This window comes from Juglans regia, chromosome 10, assembly GCF_001411555.2.
Source record: "Juglans regia cultivar Chandler chromosome 10, Walnut 2.0, whole genome shotgun sequence".
NCBI classification, from domain to species: Eukaryota; Viridiplantae; Streptophyta; class Magnoliopsida; order Fagales; family Juglandaceae; genus Juglans; species Juglans regia.
This window is the reverse complement of record NC_049910.1, coordinates 428,805-439,919: the sequence shown is the minus strand read 5'-3', so window position 1 is coordinate 439,919 and position 11,115 is coordinate 428,805. Positions and strand designations below refer to the sequence as shown.

The 11,115-nt window shown below is 34.6% G+C and overlaps 1 protein-coding gene and 1 long non-coding RNA gene across 3 annotated transcripts; one reads left to right on the top strand and one right to left on the bottom strand.

Moving 5' to 3' along the window:
- The first annotated feature begins 192 nt into the window (after nt 1-192).
- On the top strand, nt 193-6,014 carry LOC109001882. 2 transcript variants are annotated; one of them, XM_018979371.2, is made up of 8 exons: nt 193-348; nt 881-989; nt 1,068-1,214; nt 1,408-1,541; nt 1,850-2,033; nt 3,062-3,646; nt 4,306-4,485; nt 5,427-6,014. In XM_018979371.2, exons 2-8 carry the CDS (start codon nt 987-989, stop codon nt 5,601-5,603), a joined length of 1,410 nt encoding a protein of 469 aa, XP_018834916.1. In that variant the 5' UTR covers nt 193-348; nt 881-986; the 3' UTR covers nt 5,604-6,014. The 2 variants fall into 2 exon arrangements, with proteins under 2 accessions (XP_018834916.1, XP_018834920.1); XM_018979375.2 differs by lacking the exon at nt 881-989.
- Nucleotides 6,015-7,112: 1,098 nt separating this feature from the next.
- LOC109001881 lies at nt 7,113-7,880 on the bottom strand. Its single transcript, XR_001997935.2, has 2 exons — nt 7,530-7,880; nt 7,113-7,450 (listed from the first exon to the last, which is right to left on the bottom strand). It is a non-coding gene; the product is annotated as an uncharacterized LOC109001881 (long non-coding RNA).
- Nucleotides 7,881-11,115: the final 3,235 nt, after the last annotated feature.

Below are 11,115 nucleotides of genomic sequence, written 5' to 3'. Positions count from 1 at the left end.
AAATCAGAATCGGACTGATTTCGACTGATTCTGGAATAAATAGAATCGATACCAGACCGGACCAAATCTGATGACTGGATCCGGTCCGGTTCTGTACGATCTGAACCGGGTTTGTTTTTCCGTCTCCTTTCGTCATTAAAGAGTTCAAAGTTTTCGCTTTTCCCGGCTCTTTTTAAAAGGTCGAGCGGAACAAGCAGACTAGAAACCAGAAGAGACGATACGCTTCCACCTCTCGCCTCAGCCAATCCAATGGTCTTTAATCTTACTCTTGTAGAACCCGATTTAGTAAGCCTTTTGATTGGTGCCGTTTAGCAGACGATAAATTTCCGGACAAAAGAGGAAATCAAGGTTTGTATGTTCGCTTTTTATCCGCATTTTAGGGTTGACAGTGCTAATACTTTCTGACTGAGATTGATGGGAGCTATTTGGCATAGCATGGCCCGTTTCATCTTCCTAAATTGCGTCGATTATGCTAATTTAGTTATCATTTCTTTTTCCAAATATTTTGCGATTCTGTTAAGATATTGTATTCCTGTATGATTCGCCGATCATTAATGTTTCTTTTAAGATTACTGATTATATATGCTGAGTAATGCTTCTAATCATTCTAACTTCCATCATCCTTCTATCATTCTATGGCGTGACATTAAATGATTTGAGATTATTTATTATATTTTATTTATAAACCTATCATTTAATACCACGTCATCATGACGATTTTTTTTCGTATATGCCGGCTCGTTAACAAACTATTTTTTCGTATAAAATTAAGATGAAGAATAGATTTTTTCGTATATGCCGGCTCGTTAACAAACTATTTTTTTTTTTTTTCAATTGTTCCACTAGCTTTGATCAATTATTTCGTTTTACTGGTAACTAGTTTTGAAACCCATGGCATCGTCCTCTCCTCCACCATGTACTTGAAGGAGGTACGACTTACGAGCTCGTTGGTGTGATCAATCATTATACTTTCTGTGCTACGATATATGGTTCGTATTATGTTGTTTTGTCGAGTTTACTTTTGAAGTGTTTGTGGATTTGGGATCTAATGTCACGATGTTACATAGTCTAAGGCCTGTTCAATCCAAGGAATGGAGACTGTAATAGCAACAGTCAGCGGCTACCATGGCTCGGAGCGGTTCAACCTCATAAAGCTGATATCCCATGCTGGTGCAAGTTATGTAGGTGCATTGTCAAGATCAACGACACACTTGGTGGGTTTTGATCTTTGGCTCTCATTTTTATCTGAATATGTTACATGTCAACGCATTGCCGTACTCGAAAATGAAAAAAATAATAAATTGAAGGGGAGCTTTTTGAATTAAATAAATAAAAAGGGCAAAACCAATATCCAATGTGGTGTTGTCTTTTGTTAATTGAGGATGTCGGTTTTACTTGGGTGGTTAGGTGTGTTGGAAATTTGAAGGAAAGAAGTATGATTTTGCTAAGAGGTTCAGTACGATAATTGTCAACCATCGATGGGTTGAAGAATGCATAAAGCAAGGAACGCGTGTCCCTGAGCATCCTTATATCTTGCAAAGGTATGACCGAGTTCCTTTTCAGCTTCCATTATCAAAGAAAAATAAAAATAAAAACTACTATTTATATGCTAAATTCTCATCCTATTCCCATCTCAGGGTGGCATTTGTCATCAACCCGAATGTGATAGCCATATTAATACAATAGAATGCGATTGAAATGTGGTGTAGTATACCTCATGTTATTTTAGTAAAATAATTAGATAAATCCCGTGATACTTATCACCTTGAACTGCTGTTTGACATATACTAATGAAAATAGATATTACATTACAGGAGACTCATGCTTTCAACGGTTTATTTGTATGCAGTGGTGAAGAAGTGGGGCCGTTATTAATGGAAATCCCACTTGTTAATGTGGGCGTCTCAACAAAGAAACGTCGAGTGCTTACTGATAAAGTGAACGCTAGTGACAACTCTGGAAAACAGACTATTGATTTGGCGTGTGGAGTTTCTGGTCTTGCAACATGGACTCAACCTTGTTTGTTGAATAAGGTGAGTATTAGGACTCTCCACATGATGCGTGATTTCTTCATGGTTCCCAGTGTAGTTGGCAATAAACACTGATTTGTCATTAATCATTTACTTTTTGATGATTTGGCTCTCGACTGTATTAGTTTTTGATGATTCAGCGATGAACCTTTATGTCTTCTTCTAAATGAATCGTCTAGTTTATTTTCTGATTCTTGAAAGTGCAATGATACATATTCTAAATCAAAGAACAAAATGGTTAAAAAGACTTTGATATTGTGTTGGGAGATGACGGCTATATTGATCAAAATGCATCTTAGGATTTGGTTGAATAAATGTTTTGAATTTGCATGCCATGCCAGATCAAGGATCCATTTTTGTGCTCTGACTCTGAGTAGCATGCATAAGAACCTTCTTAAAATAATACATTTCTTGATTAGTTTGTTCAACATGCACTTAATCATTACATGCTGAGTCTAATCATATTGTGTACTTTATAAAAGTTTATCATGTCCCATATCATATTTCAACTAGAACAATAGAATTTATTCTACTGAAAACAGAATTTGTCAAATGTTTTCATCTTGGTGTGTACCAATATAACATCTGAGTTTGAAAGAACATTTGTTAGCTCATGGTGGCAACTTGTTTGGATATTAATCTTCATCAGGAGCATGGAATTTTCTGCCAAGTTTTATAACTTAATGATCTAAAAAGCGTATCTTCTTTTTGTATAAAGTGGAGTGTTTACATTGGCATGCTAAACCTCAGTAACTGAGTGGCCCGCTTAAGATGCGAGCCTTGCTTACATTGTAAATTTTCTTGGTTATTTGAATTTAGTATTTCCGTTTGCAGTTTGTATTTTTTTTTTCATTTCCCTGAAAAACATTGTTCTAAATTAGTCGCACTAGCTTCCTTCTTTGCTTTATGGGTTCATATGTAATTCCTTTGGCAAATCTCAATTAATCTTTTTAATCAACTGCTTTCACAAAAAAAGCATTAACCGTTTCTTGTGATGTACTGAGAAATTTCCTGTTTCCCCCCTTGAAAAGCATGAGGCATCCAGTTCCCATCCATCAAAGCATCCAGATATAGAGAAGAGAAAGATATTTAATGGTAAAGGAAGCATTATTTCGTCTGAACCTTCTAGTAAAGGAAGGAGGCTTGTGAAAAGGAATATTTGTATAGATATGTTGGAGTCTGCCCATTTGGATTCAGACCAAGAGTGCTACCCAATTAGTGTTCATGACCCAGAGAACAATGTTTCAGCTACGCCTAATTACTCAGATGGTACACAGAAAGCCAATATATTGAAAATTGGAGGAACATCTAATGATCAATTCCATAATCAAAGAGGAATTAGAAATGAAGGTTCAGAAGCTCCCAAGGATTCAAACTTATGTCTTAAGTTTGCATCAACTGCCTTGGATAGAACTTCACGAGATGTGTGTACCGATGTTGAGGACTTAAATGGGGAGGTCAAGGATGAGAGACAGATTGAACATGTGACCAGGCTACCAACATCAACCGAGTTATCATGCGTTATATGTTGGACAGATTTCAGTTCAACCAGGGGGGTTTTACCATGTGGACATCGATTTTGTTATTCATGCATCCAGAACTGGGCTGACCATATGGTATACATTGTCATCTTGTTGATAGATGTCCAATATATTTCCATTAATATCCTGTTCATATTTCCCGTGCTAAAATTATGATTCATAATTCAATGCTCAAAATATCCTCATCATGCAATAGAGTGCTCTGAAAATAATTTCATTTCATTCTTCATTTTAAAAAATGTTCAACTATCCACATTACTTAGGTAGTAAAAAGTCATTTACACATGCAAGCTTGTCATTCTCAACAGCAAGCTTCATGTCCTTTTTCCATATGATCTAATATCTTCTAAAGATATGGTGTTTGGTTTTCCCTATAAATAAGAACAGTGGCCCTCTAACTCGAGTTGCTTGAATTATATGACATTTTAGATGAACAACGTAGTGGAATGGCACACTGTGAATGTATTGTAATGCCTGGGCAAATTTTATACCGTTTGATCTCAGAGAATTCAATTTTTTCAATAATGTATCTGGATAAACTGGGGGAATTAGGGTAATTAAAAGGACTAGGGAAGGTATTAGGATGAGAGAATGTGATAATTCAAACTGCCTGTTGGTCATGTTATGTATTTTCATTTATTCAGTTAAAAGGATTATAGATCAATGTACTACTTTTAGCTCTTAATCTGAATTTCACTTTCACATTGCTCACAAGTTGGTAATTGTGTGTGTAGGCTTCAAGGAGGAAGATTTCAACCTGCCCTTTGTGCAAGGCGAGTTTTATTAGCATCACAAAGGTCGAGGATGCAGCCACCACTGATCAGAAAATATACTCCCAAACTATTCCATGTGCTTCTTCAGCCATGGATATTTTCATTCTCACTGATCAAGAAACATACAGTTTTGGTGCTCAGGTATGCCTATTCTATCAAACCTGTCTAGGTTTTGGCATTATTTCTGAAAACTTGCTTCCTTCTGACTGCTTGTTTTTAATAGGAGTTCGGTCATTTCTTACAATTAGAATCAGTAATCTGAAGATTGTGAAATTAACTTGATATTCCTATGCTGTATACATAACTAGGAGGGTAGTTATTCTAACAGTAGCCTGGTCAGTGTTAAAGAACATAAGTTATTTTCTATATTGATATGAATTGTATTCTGTGTCTTTTCTTTTACGGGCCTTGTATTCTTTTTCATTAAGACACTAATATGACCTTAAGGATCCTTTATCTAGTGCAACAGTCAAAACTTGGGTTGTCATGTGCAAGTGCATAGGTTCTATAGTTAGATTAAGCACTTAATGCAAAAGATGTCGAAGGCTATGGCTGTAACTGAGTATTCCTTTTAGGACCCTGCTTTGGTGGGACCAATGGTCCAACGCTAGGTAAAGCATTTTTAGGAGAAAGAGAGACTACATTTTTTTTAATGGCGAACTTTCACTTGGTAGTACAGAATATATTCTGAGGTCTGTACCATCCCAACGTGTGCATAATATGTAGCTTCAACCCATTCAGCCATTTGCCTTGCCGTGGACAGTTCCATTGACCATTACTAGTCATTAATTTCTATTACTCATTTGAAAATGGTACTTTGTGGACACAGTTTTCCTCGAATGTTAAAGTTCTCATCTCCATATTTGAATGCTTTGAGACTAGATAAGCTATATTGACACGGGAACAAATATTTATCACACAATCACACCCATCAAGGTACCGTAAGAGGTTTGTATTTGTGTATTAGTAAATATCCTAAAGTACCCAATTGTAGCTTGGGCTTGTGTTGGTTGAACATCAGTCAACATTTGATAGAGCAGATTTGATAGTTTTAAGGCTAACTATTTGTTTGTGCCGTACAGTCCTCTCTTGCACATGTTTGTAGTGAATGTCGTTTCCGAGAACCTGAGGATCTCCTCATCAGCTGCCATCTTTGCCAGATGCGATGCATCCATTCCTACTGCCTGGACCCTCCCTTGTTACCATGGACTTGCATGCATTGCAAGGATCTCCGGATGCTCTACCATCACACGTACTGATGTTAGGATCTCCAGATGATGCTATATCTTTGATCTTCAAGAACGAACTCAATTCTGAGACTAACGGTATCCTTTGTTTCAATTAGTCGATTCGTATAGGCTATTTGTTTCAATTATTAGAAACTGACAAAGATGATGGAAAGGAGCATTATATTATGTAATGTTCTTAATTCATATCTTTGATTAGGTGTTGGATGTGAATTTCTAGATTCGTTTAGCATAGAAGAAATCCAGTATGTCCAATGAAATGGAATCTGTGACCGAAAGTGTGCAATGTCAATTTTATTATAGCCCGAGATTAGGTGATTAGTAGGAAGTTTTTTGAGTGGAGAGTCCTTGTCGCGTTTAGCTTTCTGCTTTATAATACACAGATACAGACCCATCCCGTCTTATGTATTTGCTTTTAATGAACATGAGGAATCGTGACTGGGATCGACGTAGACAAGTCCCGCGTAGATTCTTTATAAAAAAGTGGGTTCTACTAAAAATAAATTATTATTTTTTTAGTACTTTTTAAAAATGAAATCTACTTTTTACAAAGATTTGCACGGAACTAATTTATTTGTGACTTGTACAGAAGTTTATAGTAGTTATTTAGAGCATTATCTTAGACTTTTGCTAAAAGCATGCACCTTTGTTTTATGGGACCTTTCCACTATTGTTTTATATGGACGAGTTACAGGCAGAGATACGTAGTGGAAATGAATGGATTTCCTTTTCAGAAAAGAATAAAGCATATGGTGATTCTTTCTTTCTTTCTTTCTTTCTTTTTTTTTTTGAAAGAGTTATCATTGTCATGCCCAAACAACTGTCTCATCCGGACTGACTTTCCCCTCTTTTGCTACTGTTTAAACTCGGCTACTCTTGTTTTATAATAATAATAATAATAATCAGCCTATTATCTTCCACCTTAAATCATTTCATACGCTTGAGATCAGCTTAGTTCTTGAACAAGGATTAATTTAGTTTTGCTTATAGTAGCGTACGTCCAGAACCCAAAAAGAAGAACAACGTACTATGAAATGCTCCTTTATTAATTGTTGCTCGTATAGCTAGAGGACTGGTGCTGTTAGCGAAAGCATTTTCCTTCATTTATATATATGCTTTGAGAACGTGAAACATCTCTTCTTTTGTAGCTTTAAATTTTTACAAAACTGCCTGAGTAATCTACAAATTATGTACCAGCTCCCTGATCCGTTCCCTAGCTAGCTATATACGTTGATCGTGGGAAAATAGATCAAAAAAGGGAAAAAAAAAACTCGATTGTCTTAAGCAAAACTATGGCGTGAATATAATTGGTCAATATTATATAACAATATCTTAAAGCAATGGCTTTACAAAGGCTTGCATGCAAGTGAGAATGAACAGAATTATATATCACCTCTCGAATCCTCAACACTATCCAAATCGTGGAAGACAAATACACACCATATATACATGATATATACATGATATATATATATATATATATATATATATATTTATATAAGAGAGAGAGAGAGAGGGAGAGAAAAGGGCAAAAATCCTTGCGTCATCTCTTATATATGAACGGCAATAAACATCAAAAAGAGAAATTTATAAGTAGTGCCAGCTTTTTATTTCAATCATTGGACGAGAATTGCTTAAAAGGCAAGAGTAATACTAGTGCTGGTCTTGGACGAATCTTTATCTGCTATTTTCAGAGTCTTTTCAATAAGCCTGCGAGCCTTCTTGCTTCTTATTTCAATTCTCATGCTCTCACTCTTTTCGATCTTATCGTAAGGTTTCTTCATCTTCAAGGACCTTATTTTAGATTTCAAAGTCATCAACAGTCTTTCCAACCCCATCATCACCATCGCTAGCTAAACCTGTGTAGATCAAGAGATAAATAGTATATACTAGTGTATATTATATATGCATCATGCATGCATGGCAAAAGAAAAATACCTGAAATCACAGAGAGCGAAGAGGCTGGTTGAGGTAGATGGCAAATTATAAAAAAAGCAAACGTTAATTTGTTGACCCTAATGGATGGAACGCGAGGAAGACCGAATTAACCATAGCTAGCTAGCTAAGAGATATAATCGTTTAGAAGCAGAAGGGGCAAAACAAGTGAGACTTCTGGTCATATATATGATTAATGCAAGGGATGGATATTGGACGTACGTCACAAACATTATGCGTTCGTGAAAATTAACGTCCCTATTTTTGCTAATTTGCCGCTTTTATTTAATTCTTTTAATAAATAAAGGCAGTTGGGTGCATTGTGATAGAATGACAGAGATGATGATCGAGTGGAGGATAAGCAGAAGCAGCATGAATATTGATATATATATATATATATATATATATATATATAATTTGTGGACGAGAACACAACTTTGGAGATAGCGATATATATATGTCCAAAAGGGTTTGTATTGGTGGGCGCATGGACGTACGATGGGAATGCGCCCATGCCATATATGATCCACTATATTTATTTATTTATAAAGAAATTATTATCTCATCCATTCATATTTTAAACCCAATGCTAATTTTGCAGCTGGAATATTGCTCGCACGAGTTGCTAATTTTCTCTCAATTGATTGGGTCTGGCTACTTTTATGATAATGATTAATAGCAAATAAGGCTAGTTTGGTTACACAAAATCAAACTATCTCATCTAATTTTATCTGATATAATCATTATAATTTTCACAAACTCTCACACAAAATATAATAAACAATTTAACATTTTTAAATATCAAAATAAATATAATATAAAAATTTTATATTATAACAATATTTTATTCAATTTTTAATAAAATATCTTATTTCATCTCATCTCATTTGAATTGCGTAATCAAATTAGGCTTAGGTGATTTTTAATTATTGCCCTAAAAAAACATTAAAAGAGAAAATTGAGAGTGCCACGTACCCTAATATAAAAACATTAATGTATGTATATATAGTTCTACTAACGTGTTGGGCCTCAAGCCTGGACATGAACCTCTTTTATCTTATTAATAGTTGCTCTAGCTTGGGACCTTTTTGTAGTTTCTCGAGAAACGTAAAGAAAGAAGCCCAACCTCTAAATCTGGTAGCGTTGAGGCCAGGCCGGCCCACTGGTGGGTGCTGCGATTGCGAATGTATGTAGTGGTGTTCACTGACCAGGGTTGAACTGAATAGGCCGAAGGTTTAGTAATTTCTCGGTCAAATCGCTGTTCTTGTTTCAAGAAATAACTTTTCCAATTTTAACAATCGGTCTATTAATTGGAAGAGTCTATGAAACTAAAACTTCAAGACAAGTTGAAATTATTTCTCTGAAAAATAAGCCATAACATCCTTTCCATCAGAGTCAAGATCAACAGTATCATCCAACTAGAGGAAGATCAGATACTATGCCCTCTTTGTAACATTGAACCATAAGATATCTCCTACATTTTTCTCAATTGCTTCTACTCAAGAATATTGTGGAGACACTCAAAATGGCCCATTGATATCACTTCTTTTGCAAGACAACCTTTCTCTAATTGGATAAAAAATATTCTCAAACCTTCAGAGGCCTTAAAAATTTCAGAAGAAGATCAACATTCCTTTTAATTATTTGCCACCATTGCTATGGATAACCTGTGGTTTCTCAGAAATAAAAAAATCAATAATCATATTCCTGCATCACTTTCACCATTTGCATTTGTTGAGTCTGTACTATATACCTTCCAACAACACTTATCAGCCTGGGCCATTGAAAACATCCACAAGATAAGAATGGAAGAAAGACATCCAGTCGGTTTCTTCCTCATTAGGTTTGATGTTGCAGTCAGAGACCAAGGAAGTATTTTATCTTCTATACGCTGGAATGACTCAGGTGAAATCATCTATGCAATCATTGACTTCATTTGCAATGTGAATCCTAATATTAGGGAAGCCAGAGCAGCATTGATGGCCATTACTGGAACTAAGAGACTCAAGTATTACCATAGACGCAATCTCTAATCCTACTGTGGCACAATACTAAATTTTGATCTCAATCATCAGTGATATTAAGCACTACCTCCTCTCTTTCGAAGTCTGGAAAGTTAGGAAAATTCATCGATTCAAGAATCGATACGCACATAATTTGGCGCAATGGGCAGCGGCGATACAAGCTTTTGACAATATCTATCTAATCCAATTACCACATTCTCTTTTGAATTTTTACAATGGAAAAGACCCAACTACTTCATATGTATGATTAAGTCACTCAAACTTTGGATGTATCTAGTTTTTTTTTCTTTGTTATCTATAAAAGTAGTAGTCAACTTAATCAAAAATAATAATAATAATAATAATACTGTGCGGGTGTTGGGAAATTAAAAGAAAATAATCTTGTCGACTTCTCTCCGGCTAACTACTACAGTCTACTTACCCCTTCAGCTTTAGTAGGAAATAACGATCGATGGTGACAAGCAGATTACGACTCGTGTAATTTATAAGGTGATTCAATATTAAATATTCTACCTTGGTTGGTTTTATTATTTCCATCTTGCCCCAAGTCTATCATGAATTAATGATCTTCAGGAGTTGGCCCTATATCAGTACATCGCCATTAATCAGTTGCATCGAATTTTAATCGTCATGTATAAGATTCAGGTCCCAATCATGATTAAGTTCATTTTTATTATTATTATTATTATTATGTTAAAAATATAAACTAATCTGATAGTTTATATATATGGGCAATGAATGTCACATAATATATAACATGAGTATCATGTATGATGAGAGTTTGATGAGATCTAAAAAATAAAAATGATAAGAGCTCGATCCGGTCTTTATCATCATATTCTTACTTTAAAAATTTTAATAAAAAAAAAAATAAAAGTAAATAAGGTTGGAGTACCCATGAATTAAGCCAATATGCATGCAAGCTTGCATGTTACACCCTACCTACTTTTCAATATTGGTACAAAGTTGAAAATAAAAATTAAGAGGATAGATAAAAAAAAAAAAAAAAAAAAACCTCAAGTACTTGTTTGCCAATCATATATATATATATATATATATATGTGCAAATGGTTTACTGATTTTATATATCATAAGCCAGCATTATTATGTATATAAATATAATTTAATTATTATCAAATTAATTTTATGATACACAAAGCTAAATTAGGAGATTTAATTTACGTGAAATTAAACGTTTTCATCACTTGTTTTTTAGTACTACAGAATCCAAGAGAGATATAAAAATGACATTTGATGATCCAATTAGCAGTATATATATATATATATATATATATATATATATATATTTATATATATGTGATATTTTAACTAATGAGTTTTCGAATCCAATGCGTTGTCAAAGATTCTTCTGCAGCCTGCTGATTTTCTTTTTTCTTTTTTGTTAATCCAGGAAAAGAGGTTTCGTCTGGTCAAGTTTCAATAAATTAATCAGATCATTACCCCACAGGAGTTTTTCTCATCACAAAATGCATGGTTTAGACCAAAACCATATATATATTATGAAAAATTCTATTCTTAAGCCTCATACACCACACACCATCTTT